Consider the following 20,435-nt stretch of genomic DNA (forward strand, 5'->3'; position numbering starts at 1 on the left):
ACGTTTTGGATTTCTGTTTCCGTGAAAGGATCGAACGATAAAGTACAGCACTGTTCTCTTCCTAAATTGGTTGAATAATTGTGATATACTATAGGAAAATAATATGCAGCCTCAAAGTTGATTATTTTCTTATAACAGTATGTCGCCAAGTGTTTTATTCCTCTTATTCCACAGCATTTTGACAAACATTTGTTACATTTATTAAATAACAACCGATTATACTTTTTAAAATTCCATTTTATAGTTACATATACAGTACTGTATATGTGTATGTGTTGATGTCCACAAAACAAGTTTGTTCCTTTACCTCTGATTGTTAAAAAGATCTGACACTGGAGACTCCTTCAAAAAATGCTACATAAACAACTCACAGTAACAAATTTTTTTAAATTTGTTGATGTGGATAAACCTTGCAGCTAAAGAAGAAGAAGAAGAAGCATTTATTTGTTACATACACATTATAGCACAGCAAAATACTTTTTCTACATTTCCCAGCTTGTTAGGGTCAGCCATGATACAGCACCCCCTAGAGCAGAGAGGGTTAAGGGCCTTGCTCAAGGGCCCAACAGTGGCAGCTTGGTTGTGCTGGGGCTTGAACCCTGACTTTCTTATCAGTAACCCAGAGCATTAACCATTGAGCCACCACTAAACCATCAGACCAATATTATTAATATGCAGTATGCAGTTCGGTTTCAAATTGAATTAGAGCTTTTAATATGCAGCACAGACACACAAACATCCGTTTGTCACTTTATTAAACAACGAGTATTTGTCTGCGTTTTTAAGTTATAGAACATGACTGATAAGGGAACAACGCTTTATTCTCTACAGCGAGTCCCAGCTGCACACCTGTTAGCTGGGCTTATTGTTTGCACTCTAAAGCCCCACTCTCTTCAACATGTGTGAAACACACACTGCTATTGTGTCCCTGGAACACTAACACACACACTCACACACACACACTCAGACACCCAGAGGCCGGCCGTCTGTGTGAGCAGCACAGGCCCTGCACTGTAAATCTGCACTAGACGAAAAGCTGGTTGGATCCGCAGGGCCACACGCTACAGATGGCCATTTTCTTTAACATGTTTTGAATCCAAACACGTCTCTCGACTCTCAAAGGCCGCTTTTTATTGCTCTGTGTGTAATGGCTTAGGCAAGGGACAGCACTCTGATTTCTTTAAAGTTTAAAATGAGGTCAGAGTCTAATACATTAAGGAGTTAATTTATGGTGGGAGCTGGATTAGGCTAAATAAAAATGACTGCTAACACTCTCTTTGATGTCTGTAACCACAAATCATTATTATTTACTTTGTATTCTTTGGAAATTACTAACATTGCCTTGTACATTTAGTACTGTCTTCTAAAGTGCCAATTTATTCAGTGATATGTGAACATTTATACCACAGCGCTGTTGAATGCTCGATTCTGATTGGTCTTTCTATCAAAAGCTCTCACACGTTTATGTAGGTGCTTTTGTTCTTACGCAGGGACTTGGCAGATGCGCCACACAAATGGATTTTTAAAAATGTAGGGGAAAAAACTGTGTAAATGTTGATGGTGAATGTGTTTGTTTAGCATTGTTGGAAAGGGCCTGCAGTGTCACCAGTCAGAGCTAGTAACTAGAACGAACAACAGGAACTAACTTGTTTTGCAGTCATTCCACCACATGAAATGTAACTATAACCAATGTACGATGTGACATTCATTCATTTATAAAGGAGAAATTGTTGCCATTGGCAAATTGCTGTGATATAAGAGCAATAAAACACCTTGGGATGTGCTGTTATTGGAAAATAATAAAATCAGGGTGGTGAAAATAACTCCGCTTCCCAACTGGCCGCATCACACCACCCCATCACTGATTATTTTCCTCTAACAGCACGCACAGGTGTTCTACTTCTCATCATAAGTATCATTTTAACCTTAACTGTATTTGTAGCTGCCATATTTCCAGTAGGCTTCATACTGGTTGTTTCAAATAAAAGAATGTGTTTCGGGTAGATACACTTCACTATCTTATTCCATGCGCAGCTTCCTCTTCTGGAGTGAGAAAGCAAAACACGCTACTGTGAAACCAGAAGCACGTTCAGAGTTTTGTCTGAAGGACGCGGTGGAACAAAAATGACAGGTAAAAATAAATCAGGAAGCAAAGCTTTGAGAACTCCGTCTGGTCACACCAGTTTTTAGTGTGTCACATTAGTGAATGAAGACAAAACCATGCGTCGCTGGATCGTAAAGTACAAATTGGTGAGAAGGAGCAGGAGGTGTGATGAAGGAAATGAAGAGCTGAGGTTTGGTGCAGCTGGTCAGGCTGTCCTCCTTAATGCTAACTCTTAACGCTGTCCTCCCTCCTCTTTTATCTAATGAACACAAATCACCTCAGCAGTGTGTGCCCATGTTGTCTTTTGTTGTCTGGTCTAAAGGGCCTCCTGATAGAAACTTCCACAGTGTCAGAATTGTAAAGGATGCGAATAGCCTGACCTTTCTATCGCTACAAAGGCTTGGGATGATGTTACTACTTATACCACAGTGCTGCTGAATCCTTGATTCTGATTGGTATTGATTTATTTTCTATAACAGTAGCTCTGGGAGCAAGACACATCACTGGTTTATATTAATAATGTAGATTAATTAAATCATCATGACTTATATGGTATGGTGTATGACTTATTTGGTGACTTATATGGTGTAATAGAAACATGATGATCCCACTATGAGAAAGTCCAGGTGAATGTCAATTAGGGGCAGATGGTTAAGGATCTGGTTACTGATCAGAAGGTCAGGAGTTCAAACCCCAACACTGCCAAGCTGCCACTGTTGGGCCCTTGAGCAAGGCCCTTAACCCTCTCTGCTCCGGGAGTGCTGTATCATGGCTGACCCTGCACTCTGACCCCGCACTCTGACCCCAATCTCCTAACATGCTGGGATATCTGTAGAAAAATGAATTTCACTGAGCTGTAATGTATATGTGACCAATAAGGACTCATTCATTATTATTAACGTTGCAAGGTGATGATACTAAAAGAGACATGAAAGCAGACCATCACATCTCCCCAAAAAAGAAACCCAAACTATTCAAGACCATGAAGACATGAGCCACAAGAAGGAATACAGGAAGCTAAAGAAGTACCAGGTACTGAAAGAGGAACTAGACAGAGCGTAAAAGGCTCTGTCAAGGTGCTCTAAAAAATAATAATAATATGGGAACTTCACGCTGTGATGTTAAATAACAGGATCGATGCTAGTTTTCTAAATATGAACTACTGCGGCTCTTGTAGCAGAATTTATTTTGTTGTCTGATCCAATCACATGACATTTATGTAAATTATTTAGCTGAGGGATAGCTACATGAGGCTAGCTACATGAAAACAATGTTTGTGTCTAATCTGTTTAGAGTCCATAGCGCTGGTCAAAAGTAGACATGTGAACCACCAGTAACACTATGGAACAAAACAGAAGCACTGCAATTAACGGTCACGTGTCAGTCATGTCAGTCACTTCTACCTCTGTACCTTTGTACAGATTAGTTCACATGAATACCCTTGGTGAATGGACTGTGTATAAAAAAGGTCCCTATGAAATAACTCAACGTCAGTTAATATTAATGTGAATACTCTTGAATTGAAACGTGAGGTTGGTGTGTGGTGTGTAGTTGTAGTATACCAGCGATTAGGAACAGGTGTGTATGATTAGAAGGCAAGGTCATGTGACTGATCAGGTGATAAGGTCATGTGACTGACCAGGTGATATGATTCTGGGTAATGGAGTTTGTGTTTACAGACTAAATGCAGCATGACTTTTTTTTCTTTTCTTTTTTTTTTTTTTTGCATGACAGTTTTATCTCAATTGCTTTGTCACAGTCCTCAAATGGAACTTTATAGCAAATGTTAAATACAGTTGTGCACAGTTGATACGGTGAAGCATTGTGTAAGCCTTGGTGCTCAAACCTCATACCAATGCTTTTCTATTGAACTAGAATACTCTCATTCTCACACTGATCACTATGATCAATCTTTACATGCACGATAGTACAGCCAATACTGTGAAATACATATAATGCATAAACATAAGTAATCTGGTTTTGCGAATGTGAATGATAGGGAGCTGGACAGCAACGACTTATATGTAAAAATATGTAGTAGTAGTCTGAGACAATGTTATCTTTCACCATGCAAACCTAATCAGGGAATGGTTTATCACACAATTTCCACAGTTTTTGGAGTAGGGGATTCATCCTCTACTTCCCTTCCCTCAAGCCCAGAGAGGAATTATTCTCTACCTGGAGATGGAAAGTTTATGACCATCAGCCGTATTTCAACACGTCGTTGTTGGAAGCAATGGATGTAGAGGGTGGTTGCATAATGCAAAATGACCTTTCCTACTTTGTATAGTATGAGACAGAACATTAGGTGTGAAGGGGATGAAATGCTTTGTCCAGACCTGCAAGAATATCAGGATAAAGTACAGGATGAAACATAATTGTCAGTTAGTGTATTTTACTGTAATTTCCAAGTAGTCAATATCCAGTTATTGTTCCATACATTACTGTAATTTTGTTTAAATACGTTTAAAAATGTTAATATATTTGTTTACAAATGCATGGCTTTTGATTTGCTATACTATTGTAATCAAGTGAATAAAGATAAATTCATCTTCCTAGTACAGTCTTGTCAATGGCAAGCAAGATAAACAAACTTTCATTGAAAACTGTCACGCTAAAACAATAATAAAGTGGGGTTTGATGTTGGTGGCGCTGATGAGTTCGTTGCGTGGTTTAACTATGTTAAATGGCAATGCATTGAAAGATTTGATCGTTTTAAGAATGTTTCCAGAAATGTAGCCCAAGCAATTAAGGATAAACATTTTCCAACATGAAACTTTATGTGCAGTGAATGTGAAGAAATCATTGACGCATTCGAAAACTAGTAGTCTGAAAACATTTCTATGTGCTGAACAAGGCAAAATAACTTGTGGTACAAAAAGCAAGTGATGATGTAGGAAAGGAGTGTTTTCTCCCAGCACTGATAGCACTCCCACAGCTGTGTGTAGCATCTGTGAGTTCACCCGGAGAACAAGGAGCCTGTTATAAGACACAGCCGAGGTTTTTCACTCAGCAAGCCCTGCCATTGGACGTGCTGTCACGGCTGACACTCGATTGACTGAACAAGAAATCCCAAAAATAAACGGCTGATTGTTTAGACGTTGACAGAGGCACATTATTGATCAGAGGAATCGAAACTGACTGATATTGCGTTCGGAATCAGCAGCAGGACACCGCGGCTGCAAGAACAGCAATTAACCGAGAAAAACTGAAAGAGAGAAAGAAAGAAAGAAAGAGACAAAAAGGAGGTGGTCTCTGTGTCTGTCAGTCCTAGTGAAGGAGGTGTGGTCTCTGTGTCTGTCAGTCCCAGTGAAGGAGGTGTGTCCTCTGTTCCTGCCAGTCCCAGTGAAGGAGGTGTGTCCTCTGTGTGTGTCTGTCAGTCCCAGTGAAGGAGGTGTGGCCTCTGTGTCTGTCAGTCCCAGTGATGGAGGTGTGTCCTCTGTTCCTGCCAGTCCCAGTGAAGGAGGTGTGTCCTCTGTGTGTGTCTGTCAGTCCCAGTGAAGGAGGTGTGGCCTCTGTGTGTGTCTGTCAGTCCCAGTGAAGGAGGTGTGGCCTCTGTGTCTGTCAGTCCCAGTGATGGAGGTGTGGTCTCTGTATCTGTCAGTCCCAGTGAAGGAGGTGTGGTCTCTGTATCTGCCAGTCACAGTGAAGTAGGTGTGGCCTCTGTTCCTGCCAGTCCCAGTGAAGGAGGTTTGGCCTCTGTGTCTGTCAGTCCCAGTGAAGGAGGTGTGGCCTCTGTGTCTGTCAGTCCCAGTGATGGAGGTGTGGCCTCTGTGTCTGTCAGTCCCAGTGATGGAGGTGTGGTCTCTGTATTTGTCAGTCCCAGTGAAGGAGGTGTGGTCTCTGTATCTGTCAGTCCCAGTGAAGCAGGTGTGGCCTCTGTTCCTTCCAGTCTCAGTGAAGGAGACATGGCCTCTGTGTCCATCAGTCCCAGTTAACTGAGGAAAACTCTTAACTTTTACTCACACACACTGTCACATGGAAGAATATGGATGCTGAAGATCGTGGCCAGAAAAGTGTACATAAGATATCAGAAGCAGAAACTAGAGAACAGGCAGCATAAACAAAAGACTAAATCCAGACCAGGATTCACACATGCAGGGCTGAAACCTGTGATCCAGCCCCCTTCATAGATGAGTCATATTTTGGGTAGCTGGTGTTAAAGTGTTGATGCCGAGGGAAGATTTATTCCTGGCTGCGCAGCTGTTTGCTACAGAAAAGAGAGAATGAATTCTGATCTGATCTGATACTGAATAAGTTCAAACTACAGGTCAGACAAGCTACATGTACCAAGTGAGGACAATAATGCAGGTTTTCTGTTTCTCTACACTCCCTGATGACCCAGGAGATAAAAGCATAAGGAAGGAAAAGGTAGAATTAAAACACAAGTCAATGGAGGTGAGAGACCTTGTGCAAAGCACAAAGACCATACAAGACACAACACACATATTAAGACTAGTGATGTAAAAGATAAATGAATCATGCACTTCTTTAAGTCTTTATCGTACATCTGCCCTGATTCAAAACATCATGTGAATGGACTTTACTGATAAATAGATGTCTCAACTGTATGCACAGTATCCGGATGTGTCTGTAACAATAAAGTCTGAATCACAGTTTCGTTATAACTTTCATTATTATTAGTTAGCACTGTTACTTTCTCAATGAAGGTGGTATGGCCTCCGTTCTTGCCAGTCACAGTGAAGGAGGCGTGGCCTCTGTGTCCGTCAGTTCCAGTGAAAGAGGTGTGGCCTCTGTGTCTGTCAGTCCTAATGGAGAAGGTGTGGCCTCTATGTCTCTCAGTCCCAGTGTAGGAGGTGTAGCCTCTGTGTCTGTCAGTCCCATTGAAGGAGGTGTGGCCTCTGTGTCTGTCAGTTCCAGTGAAGGAGGCGTGGCCTCTGTGTCTGTCAGTTCCAGTGAAGGAGGCGTGGCCTCTGTGTCTGTCAGTCCCAGTGAAAGAGGTGTGGTCTCTGTGTCTGTCAGTCCTAGTGGAGAAGGTGTGGCTCTGTGTCTGTCAGTACCATTGAAGGAGGTGTGGCCTCTGTGTCTGTCAGTCCCAGTGAAGGAGGTGTGGCCTCTGTGTCTGTCAGTTCCAGTGAAGGAGGCGTGGCCTCTGTGTCTGTCAGTCCCAGTGAAAGAGGTGTGGTCTCTGTGTCTGTCAGTCCTAGTGGAGAAGGTGTGGCTCTATGTCTGTCAGTCCCAGTGAAGGAGGTATGGCCTCTGTGTCTGTCATTGTCCTGCACCAAAACATGTATAGTCTTATAATTTAAATTTCATTGTAAGTGAAATCTTACTTGGCCAATAAAATTCTTTCTGATCATCAAATGGTATATTATTTACTCTCTAAGTTCTTTTGAGGGTCACAAACTGTGGCAACTCAGTCATATCAGTAATTAGTTTAGCTCTTTGTGCATCTTGTGATTTTTTTCCCCCCACATTTCAAACAATGACAACATAAAAAAATTGGTGGAATACACTTTCAGTTCAACTGTCAAAGGAGTGTTAATTAAGGAATGACACACTTGGAGGAGTGCTGTTTTCGGGAAAACAATAAATGATGGGGTGGTGTGATGCAGCCCTTGGTTAATATAGAAACAATAACATTAGAATGAGCACATTAATACAAACCTGTGATTTGAATGATAACTGTCATTACTGTCAGAGCTGCTGTAATGGAAATTTAACCAACACCTTCTGACCACCTCCTCACACCTCCAGGGTTGGGGGTTTGATTTCCGCCATGGCCCTGTGTGTGCAGAGTTTGCATGTTCTCCCCGTGCTACGGGGTTTCTTCCGGGTACTCCGGTTTCCTCCCCCAGTCCAAAGACATGCAGTGTAGGCCGATTGCCATGTCCAAAATGTCCGTAGTGTATGAATGGGTGTGTGAATGTGCCCTGCGATGAATTGGTACCCTGTCCAGGGCGTACTGATGCTCCCTGGGATAGGCTCCAGGTTCCCCGCCACCCAGTAGGATAAGCGGTATAAAAAATGGATGAATGGATGGATGGATGGACCTTCTGACCAATCAGATTCGAGAATTCAGCAACACTATGGTTTAACAGTTTGCAACTATTCATGAGAGTTCCAAATTGCTCTACAGCTCTCTTTTATAAAATTATGATGAATGACAGTAACCCCATTAATCTTTTAATACTTGATGTTAATGTTTAAAAACAGTATGTGATCATTTATCAGTATATACAAATACAGTGCACAAAAATATATCCCTATATATAAATGTTGCTCCAATCACCTTAAGAACATCCAATATCATGGCATCCTATAGCAATGCTTTAAATAGGCAAGTACTAATGGCACAGTAAGCGCAATGAAGTACTAATATCTTTTTTTCATACAGTTATGAAAATCTTTCAGTCTTAAAAACATCAATAATACTGAAACAATATGAACATGTATACTTATTAAATGTTATAAACACATCTACTAATAAAAATGTATTAATATGCGTATAAAAAGTGCAACCTTTGGGATTTTAAATAAAGGCTTATCTTATGAGAGTCTTGATTTCAGCAGGCAGTTTTTCTCACCGAGAGAAGACATTTTCCCTGATACTTTAATGATAGCATACATCATGGTCATTCTGACCAATCAGGTGCTGTTTCACTAAGGAGGAAGCAGTAAAGTAAATCCTGAGCGACTTTTCTTGAAGTCGACCATGGTTTGTCCGGGCCTCGTCTCCACCGTCACGGTTTTGGCTTTACCGCACAGGTGCACTTGGACGCCAGTGGAGCACACCTTAACTGTCAGAGGAGTGTTTCTCACCCTGTAACACACAAGCATACAAATACACACTTCATTAATAACAACAAAAATCATTTAATATTTTTGAAGTAATGCATATAATTTCCATTTATGGCATTTTGGCAGACGCCCTTATCCAGAGCGACTTACATTTATCTCATTTATACAACTGAGCAATTGAAGGTCAAGGGCCTTGCTCAACGGCCCAACAGTTGTAGCCTGGCAGTTTTGGGGCTTGAACTCCTGACCTTCTGATCAGTAATGCAGAGCTTTTAACCACTGAGCCACCACTGCCCCCTATATATCTATATGGCCAAAAGTTTGTGGACACCCTACTATCACACCCCCACATGTGCTTATTGAACATCTCATTCGAGATTTAGTCCCACTTTGCTGTTATCATAAGCTCCACTCTTCTGGGAAGGCTTTCCACTAGATTTTGGAGCGTGACTGTGGGGATTTGTGATCATTCAGCTACAAGAACATTAGTGAGGTCAGGCGCTGATGTTGGGTGCGATGGCTCCAGTTCGAGTTCATCCTAAAGATATACAGTGGGGATGAGGTCAGGGCTCTGTGCAGAACACTCAAGTTCTTCCAGTCTAACCTTAACACACCATGTCTTCATGGAGCTCGCTTTGTGCACAGGGGCATCGCCATTATTTGGGTGATATTTGTGTTGCGTGGATATTTCTCTTTTTTAAATATGTCTGTAAAGGAATGTAAAGATATTTTAAATATATGTAAATTGTCCTCCATGGCAACCTACAGTGATAATTTCAGATAAATAACTCCATTTAAAAAACTTAGAAAACTGTTCCAGTCTACAATAACTACACAGTACCATGAAATTTAAACATTAAAATGCATTAAAAAGTGTTTGAATCCATTTAACGCCTCGTGCCCGAAACATCCGTATACATATTTTGTCGATTATAGGTTCTAAAATAAATCATGCATTTTAATGCCACAACATTCACTCACTAAGGGTTAACCTTAGATAGATTGATTGATTGATTGATTGTTGGCATTGCAAAGCCTTATGAAGCCTATTCTCACCTGTGAGTTTTCAAATCAAATGTCCTTACATAAGCGGCCTATTTTTCATAGTATAATTCTTTCATATTTTTTTTATAATGCAAGAATAAGGCACATAGAACAATTTGTGGGGGGTGGGGGGTGGAGGGGTGTTAATGCTGTGTGATGCTGCAACTGACAGACAATGTAAACGTTTTACAATGTATGGTTTCTTGTATTTCACTTTCCTTTCTTTTTGAATCATATTTCACTGTAACATCCAGCACGTCTCAAAAATATTTCTGTAATTTGGTTGCACCTGGGCTTTATTTTCGATTGCAAAAATATCCTGATGGCCATTTAGAGGCTGCTGCTGGTTGTAGTACTCCCACACGCACACAAAATCACACACACACACACACACACACACACAGAGAGAGAGAGAGAGAGAGAGAGAGAGAGAGAGAGAGAGAGAGAGAGAGTGATTGTAGCTCTATGCATCTGAAAATCATCCTACTGCAGTAACACACTGTCTAAAAATGACTCAATCCTGCCTTCTTCCTGTTTTCCTGTTCCCGCTACCAATGGGCAGGTCTTCATCAGTTCTTTTTTCACTCCGTGTATTCTCACTCTGAGCAAAACCACAATTTAATTCACCTTTTCAGAACAAAAACATTAATATTATTATATAATATTAAATAATTATATATATATATATATATATATATATATATATATATATATATATATATATATATATATATATATATACACTTATGAGAGAAGATGTTTTTATAAGGATTAACCACATTAAGTCACTAGTACATCGTATAATAGTGTGAGTGTGTGAGTGCATATGGCTGTTATGTAAGTGTTTCACATAGCTTAATGTGGGGCTGAAAATGTCCCATTTGATGCAGGCAAAAATAATATGACATTTAGGCCAGAAAAGGCAAATTAGGACACTGGGTGTCAGTGCGTGTCCCCATTTCCTAAAAGCACTACTCACTTTATCATAGTTGCTGGATACTGGGGAAAACGCAGCAGGTTTTTTGTTGGTCTGAAGTATGTGAAGCAAAGTGTATTGTAAAAGCAGATTCCCTGTCACAAGCAGATTCCCTGTCTGATGTTTCTTTATTCATAGTTGAGGTGTGGACAAGTAGGTTCAACAACCAGAGAAAGAGAATAAACCCTACTTCCTACTAACTTTTGCAAAGCAAAAACATATATATTGCCTGTAGCTATGTTTAAGCGTACACATCTTGATGCTGTAACTATAGCTCATGTTTCTGAATCCCACCACCTGCTGCACTACACACATCGTTTCAGGATCAGTGTGGGAATACTTGATGAAATCAAGCCAGCATAACACACAGTCAGTGTGTGGATACTGAGATATAGTACTGAGTACCATACTGAGAGAAAGTAAAGATACTAGCCGGGCTGAAATAATATATTTTACATGCCATGTGAGGAGAGATACACAGTTTATAGCCTAAATGTTAGCAAACAACTTGCTGAGTTTTGTGGGGTTGCAAAACCTCAATGTGCTCTACATCAAAAACATTGTCAGGAGATAATAAGGACTACGACTACACCGCCGTCTCCTCCCTGGGAATTTATATGCTAGTTTGTTTTCCAGTATTAATGCACTTAACTAGCTAAGTATCTAATTAACTAATGTTATTACAGTATATTCACTATTACTTTTCAGCCTAATCAATTAGCTTTCCAAGCAATCAAAACATGGGACTAGAGGTTTGCATGGGACTGTTTTTATTGTTATTATTATTATTATTATTATTATTATTATTATTATTATTATCCCAATCCCACCAAAGGAATAATGCTGCAATCCAATGTACTTGGAAAATCCTGACCTCCAACGCAGAAAATTAGAATGGTCATAATTAGAATAGAACAGAATTCCCTTTGCATTAATTTCAACTGGATAAAATTAGATTTGACTTGATATATAGTTTTCTGTGAAAAGGGGTTTTAACAGCTTTGCAAGTTTAGATGTGTGATGTAATTCCAGCCCAAATTTACTAACAAGATAAGACAATTGTAATGGATGTTTTTTTTTATGAGGAAAGATGGGTAAGTAAGCCTATTAACCTACATTATACATCCTTTCTTTTCATTAATTACTTAGAAATCATTAATGCAGGTCTTATTCATGTGTTTATCAAATTCAGAGACTGGGCATCCAAATATGACCTTGCTCTGGGCATTCATGATTTTCCGAGTCAAAGTACTAGAACACTTTTAGATCAGAACCAGACTTGGATGTTTCCAAGTTATGAGTACACTGGATTGCAGCATTATTCCCAAAGGAATCATGACCATTCCTGCCTGCTCCCACGGTTATTATTGTTTGCACCTGCAGACGATATTTTCTGACGCACATATTTGGCTCTGTTTCTCAAAATATAAACAATTTAGTAATTGAATCCACCGGGGCCCTGAACGGAATAACTCGGTTACTGATGATGGATGAATGAAAGCAGTAAAGACATCACACAGCGCCACACCAAAACCAAATAGACGCTCATGTTAATGAACATAGACTTTCTTTGACCTCAAACTGCCAGGAGGTATTAAAAATAAATAAATAAATAAATAAATAAATAAATAAAAGCAGACTATTTCATGACAATTGTTGGAAGATAAAAAACGTGCCAGAAATGTAGGATAATAAATCAGAACCTCAGAGAAATAAAGGAAAATAAAATAAAAAGAATATGCAGTGTGTTTGCCATCAAACACTACCAGACTTATGATTAACTATTTAAAACAAACCCACAGTTATAATTAATCAAACTGAGAAGCTCAATCCTGTGCCGCTGTTTCACTCTTTCAAGTTCTCATATGACCTCATTAGCAGGTGGACTGCGGTGCACAATCCGGGAAGAAAAAAAACCTATGATGCCGGCAATCCCACTATCCTCTGCTCTACACTTTCCTCTGCTGCTCCGTACTCACTACCCACTGTCCTTGTTCTCACTATGTATACTCATGTCAAACACTCAACCAGTCAGAAAATTCACCAACTTGACATCAGTGATCTGGCTGATATTGGCTTCCGTCTGAGGCTCGACGTGAAAATGCTGTTCTCAGATCTGCTGTGTCGTATTTAAGACACGAGCACTACAGATTTATTATTTTTTTCCAAGGCAGCACGTCTGCGTTTCTTTTGACCTGCTTTTCCTCATTTGCATCGCTGAGATATGGTGTTCATTAGCCAATGAGAGGCTGCATGCGCCACTGGTAGGCGCACAAACAGAATTGGGACACAGCCATAATTCATTACCATGTCATCCTTCTGCCCTTTCTCTCTTACCTTGTCTTTACAATACATTCTCTTGTCTGGCAACATGAGCACGTGGCTCTGGTGCCTTATTCCAAATAAGGGGCAATTTTCTCCTTATTCACCTCCAGTGAGATAATGTCATGCTCTGTTTTCTCTGCCTCTGCTTTTTGGACCACACCATGAGCTCAGCTGTTGTGGTTTCAGCTGTCAGTCTGAAAATCCACTCAGAGACTGGCAGAGCTATAGCAGACATCATCCTGGGGCCCTGCTGTCAACACGAAGTCATCAGTGCGCCTCATCGTGGCGTGTGTTTTTGTGTTCTCATAGGAGTCTGCGTATGATGTTGTAGTCTCTTAGGTGTCTGCGTTTTATGGTTGATGAATTTTTCCTGCAGTGCTATAAAAATGAAATAAAAACTAAGTGCATCCAGGGAAACAGCGTGGAGATGTGAAAGAGTGATAAACGGATGGTGAAAATCAAGGATGTACTGCGATGTAGTAAAAGAGAAATGCCCTTTTTTGGAACTGCTTTACTCAAGGGCTAAGATTACGCTGCCATTTTGAAGCCAAAGTTTATTCACTACCCGTTTCTGCAGGTCTGATGTTGTTAATCAAAATGGTCTGGGGAGTCACCACTAAAAACTGCCCTTGGAGATGAAGCAATTCCTCTCTGTGACGTTAGAGAAAAGAGAACAAGAGGGCAGACGAGAGGAGAGGAGAGGAAAGACGTTCTTCTTTCCCGTCAAAAAAAAAAAACCTCTCTAATCAGCATGTCCTGTCCAAACCCGGCATCCCTCTCTCGCTCTGAAGCTTACTGAAAGGACAACTGGCTTTCAGGAGATGATCTACCAGCATGAAGTTGTGAAGGCAGTGAATGGACTGGAAGCGAATTTGCAACCTCTAACTAACAAGAGCGTAAAAGTGAGATGATGAAAGAGATACTTATGTGAAAGAGCATAACAGGCAACAAGTGAGAGTGAGAGAGTGTGTGTGTATGGCAGAGTGAGGGGAGCGGGGGGAACTCGTCATCAAATGATGACGGGGTGGCACAGCAGGCGAGGTGGGGGAAGAGAGCGAGGAGCAGGAAAGGAAAGGGCAATGCTGAGTAACAGATGTCTGACTTGTCCTGGTAGTGACACAGGATGAGGTGAAGAAGTGAGTGAGTGAAAGGGAGAGAAAGAGATGATGCTGGAATATGCTCCATGAGAGACAGATGATCTTGGACCAGTTTCGGTTGAGTTTATGCATTCGGGGGCCAGTTGTGGCCGATGCACAGTATACTCCTGGCCTAAACTACATCTACGGCTTTCGGTGCATTTAGAATTTGAGAAAAATATACAAATCAAACCAAATGTAACACTTTTTAATTGTAGCTCACAAATGGCCCGACTGTCAGATCTGATCCATATCATACCTAAGATTTGGTCTCATTGAGGTTGATTTTGGTTGTGTTCCGGCAGCCAGATTCGGACGAGTTCATCTCTGTTGTGTCCATCAATCCCGCCCAATATTATCCTTACAAAAGGACCCGTTAAAGAACCCATCCAAGTTACAGTGTTGAGCTAGCTAGCATCAAGGTTATGTAAGTAATGATATTTAGTGAAGTGATAACCTTTCATGGTAACTGCAGATTTCAGTGTGACCAATAAAGAGACCAATCCATATTCAAGCCTTAGATGGCGAGCCAGTAGGCAAATGGGTCACTGCATTGACCCTAGTGTCTTACACAGTGATTTGTCCTTCCTCCGTGATACCAAGTCTGCTAATTACTCCATTGTGTTAGGATTTGCCAGAGCTACGACACCAAAACCATAAAATCACCTGGTCAGGATGGAAAATCCTCAACTGGTCTCCAAATTCTTATGGTTTTTGCATTTATTTTCCTACTGGTACTATATCATTGACCTCTGCTACTCCAAATATCAGGATGTCTTCAGCAAAGCTAAGCTGCTTTCCCTTCTGACAGATCTTATGCTTGTTCCACTGATTTGCTGTCTAACAAAACACTCTCTAAATCATCCCTTGCCGAGAACAAAGCCATGGAAGTGTATATAGCCGACGCCCTCGAACAATGCTATATCATACACTCCATATCCCCAGTTTCTTCCAGAGAAGAAGGATATGGCTTTTGGCATATACAGACCAGGTACTATGGTCAGGTACTACGAATACATAGTAACGCTATATGGCTTGAAAAATGCGCCTTTCACATTTCCTGGGTTTACCAGAACCTTTACATGCTGTAAGAACATAATGAGACAACTGAAAATGGTGCATCTAAGAAACGTTTTGTCACAAAGTTCAAACCAAGCCAGCATGAAAAGTGCCAGCTAAAACCATTTACATATGACTGTGTGTGAAAGGTTAGGTTATCTAACAAACCCTTAAAAACAACTCCTAAAACTAAAAAAACAGCCAGTGTTGTGGTCGTGAATAAAGCTGCTCTTTATATGTCAAGACCGAAACCCCCTAAAGGATCTTAACATTCATAGGAGTCCAGAAGGACGCATTAAAGTTGGCCAAGATTCAGCATCAAACATACACACACTGCCTCACACGCTCATACACAGTACACCCAATCTTCGCCCTAATTAACACTTCCTGAGGTGCCAAGCAACCGCTGCCTGGGATGCAGGAACATCTGCGACCTCCTCAGGAGAGTAGCCTGTGTGAATCTGGTTTGTGTGTGTCAGGGAAGTAGGGATGAGCCTCTAGGACAAAATGGCTTATCATGTGGTGTTTCTGATGGAAAAAAAAAAAAAAAAAAACAACCCCAGAATGTTATTTTTATCTTAAGTACAGAGCGACAAATTACAAATGAAAGGAAATGAAAACATAAAAAGTTTGGGCTACCATGGACTTCCAGGGCAGCTTTAACACCCCTTCTACAAGTCTTCTTTGTAACTTTACTGGAAGGATTTAAAGCAATGTGACACCAGTGATCAGATGAAGGTCATGAAGGTCATGTAACAGGTCTTTAATTTCTCTAGGAGCATTATGCCTGCACACACACACACACACACACACGTAGAGATGCCAAACACCACCTAAGCCACGGGGGCTGATGTCAAGCACAGCAACAAAAGAGCTGATTATTCCGATCACCGTGGCTGCACATACCAACAACACAAACAACACACACACACACACACACACACACACACACACACACACACACACACACACACAGAAACAGAATCACCCATAGTGCAGCACATATCACATGCGCTCCCTAAGGTTCAACAGTGCAGAGGGGGGAAAGGTCCTCCCAGAAATGATCCATGTATTTTTAACGGCTGATGTTCACGCACAAGAACTGATAAAATTTTTTTAAAAATTAAAGGGTAACAGCAACGTCTTTGCGTCAGAGTCTCAACAAACTACTAGAGTCAGTGTATGAGGGGGTGTATCCAACCAATCCAAAAAAATATCATCATTCCTGTCTTTAAGCCTTTGACTGCTGACCTCCTGATCTTCTCAGGATTGACATTTCATTATTATTTCCTTTAAGTTACATCGCATCACGTTTGACAGCAAAAATAACAAACGAGATCTCTTGAAGAAATGAAACCGCCTTCGGTCCGCATTTTCTACCCTCTTTATTTAAAAAAAAAAAATATATATATATATATATATATATATATATATATATATATATATATATATATATATATATATAGATTTTAAAGGCAAGTGCTTGTGGTGTAGCCGCTATTGAAAACCCCTGTTTGGACACCTCTCAAGAAAAATCCAGCAACCTCAGAGACACAAACTATATATAGAAAGGGAAGAAAATCAACTTAAGTGCCTGCTTAACCCGACTCTGAATACGAGTAACTTTCCCAGCGTAAATATTAACATATTTGTCTTTAACATAAGTCGCTAGCTGTAGATGTCACTACTGTACTAGGAATGTGCACCACCCAAATAATACCTGCTCAGTGGAGGTCCTATGTGACGGTTTCGTTTCTTTGTGCATAGCAACAAATGGAGCTACAGTCAGTAACTGTACACTACAAAGTGACATATATGCTACGTGAACTGTACCTTTCATCATGTTTTGGCATCCCTGCGATTTTATCTCATCCTCCTCCATTCTGCTTTTGCTCTTTGCCCTCTCTACTTCTCCTTCCACTTCGTCCTTTGCCTGGTAGCGATGTATTTATTTACATGGTCTGTACTATCAATTGCTGCTTGTATCTGACAGGTTATCAAATACACGTTTTTCTGCTTACTACTAATACTTATTTAAAACTGAGAGAAATGTATTTATTTATTTATTTTTGCAATAATTTCAGGATTATTTGTGATAAATATTTGGATATGGAACCTGAAGTTACAGCATGTTTGTTAATGACTACTATCTAATACTGATTCAGTCCTCTGTGCATGATACAATATGTCCTTACTGCTTTTTTGCTTAAAACATGCTTTAAAAAATGTATTGAATCTTGGGTTTGTTTGGTTTTTTTTAAAATTAATAACATAATGTCCTTTCTAACGAAGCAAGAGCTTATCGTGAGCCTCTTTGTAAAAATGTCTAAAAACAAGCACTACTGTATTTGATGTAGCCGACTCTTTATTTTTGGATGCACATTTTATTAAACCAGTGCTAATGAAAAGCGATGATTGAGTGAGTGTGGGCTTTGAGAAAGTGCGTCACACCGCATATGGTGCATCACAGACCATCACACCAACAACTAACACATGTCATTATGATACATTCGTCATTATACGGCTTTTACTGCTCTGAAACTTCAGACTCAATTTCCCCTAACAGGGCCACGTGGAGAAGAGAAGAGAAGAGAAGAGAAGAGACATTTCCAGTGCAAATGTGGAAGACATGTATGTGAGGTTGCACAACAACATGTATTGTATGACATCTTCTTCAGTATGTGTGGGAATACACCCTGGATGGGGTGCAAGTCCATCGCAAGGCACCATACACACACTTAATACATACATACAGCAACAAAGCAACTGAGAGCTGGTGGCTTCCGGCGACATGAGCGACAGCGACCGTCGGCGACTAGATGTGGGCGTGTCCAGTGACGAGACAGCCTGCGAGTCCGGAGTGTTTCGTGGACTGAGACAGTCCGGCGCGTGATCTCAACAGCAAAGAGCACACACTGCTTCTCCTTCATCTCGTACGATATGATGCATATATACGCTGGTCAATTTTATACACAAACAGAATGTTTCAAAAACTTTTGGTTTGTTGTCAAAAGTCGTGCATAGATAAATGTTACTATGGAAACCAGTAGTAGGAACGCCTACTGATGATTTCATAGTACAGCGACTGGCAATTTGAAGCAATAAAATCGTTGTGTGTGAACAATTTCAGAGCAATTTTGCATATCCGGTCCACATGCTGGTACATTTTTATGATGTAGGAGAAGACCAGAGAACCCAGAGTACCCATGCAGACATTGGGTCGCATTTAAAATTCCACACAGAGCCACTTCAAATTTTAAAAAGTGACATCGAAACATAAAAATGATTGAAAACATACACGATCCTAAAGGCGATCAATGGACCATCGGCTTATATCTGTCAAATAACAACATTTTTAAATCAGTGGTGACTCAACACATTTGTATTTCAGCTGAGTTTAAAATGCAGGACTTTAGATTTAGATGGATATTTGTCGATGAGTCGCCACTGTTTCACTTTCTAACTCTCTCAGAATTTCTACAGTGTACATTCGATCTAACCTTAAAGTATAGTCCTTGTTGAGCTGTAGTTGTAAATTTAAGTTACTTTAGAGTTTGGTTAGCAGGAATGTCAAAACTTTGATAAAAACATATAAGACTAAGGCCATGATGTGACGAAATTCTTGTCTGTGCTAATCACACACGGCAGCTGTTGGTCACCGTGTTTCGTATCGGGTGAAGAAGTCCATTTCCTCACGCTCATCCTAACACACTAACTTTATCTGGAGCTAGAAAACTGCTGAAACTTCATCCCAAGACCGATCAACATACACACACACACACACACACACACACAAACACACACACGCACACACACACACACACAAACCTGTTTCTCTCTCTCTCTCTCCACACACACACACACACACACACACACACACACACATACCCGTCTCAGCAGATGGCCAGAATGTGACTCTATAAACTCACCCAAAACACACAGACATGCTTTGATTAGTATGTCTCTGTGTGTCCCAGGTGAGACACCTAGCTTACTGTCAGAGAGGGCATGCAAAGGTGTGAAGAGAGAAACAGTAGAATAACATGACAATGAAGGAGAAAATAATGATGGTGAGGTGATTAGCCTGAGGGCTGGTTAGCTAGCCTAGCGTTAATTCTGACTCAAAAAGAGAAGAGAAGAGAAGAGCTCACAGCCATTTTGTAGTGCTGATGTTTAAGACGCTAAATCATCTCATCTTCATGCTAAATCGTTTTTTTATTTTTTGCGAACTTAAAACACTGTTAACTTTGTAGCAAGGATGGTCGCTAAATTAGATAACCTTTCATCTCGTTGCCTTTAACCACATATTGCCTTTGCTAGTTTAGTGAGTTTAAAATATGCCGTTTAAGCTAGGTTACTATACGGCTAGTTGTTTTGTGTGTGTTAGCATGTTTACTGCAATGCTAGTTTGTGCGTTACTTTCTCTCGTCACTTTCTTTATTTATATATTTTGGTTTAAGGTTGAAAGATAAGGACAAAAATAGTGTCAGCAACCTAAGCTGATACAGAACACACACTCTCTCTCTCTCTCTCTCTCTCTCTCTCTCTCGCTCTCTCTTTCACACATACACACACACACACACACACACACACATATACACATACACACACACGTAAATCTGTATGAGAATAGTGCTGACTAGTGAAGGGCTACTGTGCCGCCTGACTCAGGGGGTTTGAGAAGACAGGCCCTGTGTGTGTGTGTGTGTGTGTGTGTGTGTATGTGTGTGTGTGTGTATGTGAGCTGTCAGGAGGTCAGATGACAATACACACACACACACTTCACCTCCCTCCACACTTCCACAGTCCCCATCTCCTTTTGATGATGTCGTATAGTGGTCGTGACCCCTGGCGCTTGCCCGCAGATGGTGGCACAATAGATTGTGAATAAACGTTAAGGAACAGTGATTAAGTACACACACTAAATCCTACATAGCCCACAGCTGTTCCACACACACACACACACACACACACACACACACACACTCCGGCTGCCGGCTGCCCAAAGAACTAATATATATCACTCCTT

General features: G+C 40.7%; 1 protein-coding gene across 1 annotated transcript in view; it reads right to left on the reverse strand.

The window, feature by feature from the left end:
- Positions 1–8,237: 8,237 nt before the first annotated feature.
- The window catches only part of myo1g (myosin IG), a 42,342-nt gene continuing 30,144 nt past the window's right edge, over positions 8,238–20,435 (reverse strand). The window contains exon 22 of the mRNA XM_053638047.1: positions 8,238–8,888. Within this exon, the coding sequence (XP_053494022.1) occupies positions 8,729–8,888 (160 nt within the window). The 3' untranslated portion in view covers positions 8,238–8,728. The remainder of the gene's footprint in view (positions 8,889–20,435) is intronic.

This window comes from Ictalurus furcatus, chromosome 12 (assembly GCF_023375685.1).
Source record: "Ictalurus furcatus strain D&B chromosome 12, Billie_1.0, whole genome shotgun sequence".
In the NCBI taxonomy this organism is placed as follows: domain Eukaryota; kingdom Metazoa; phylum Chordata; class Actinopteri; order Siluriformes; family Ictaluridae; genus Ictalurus; species Ictalurus furcatus.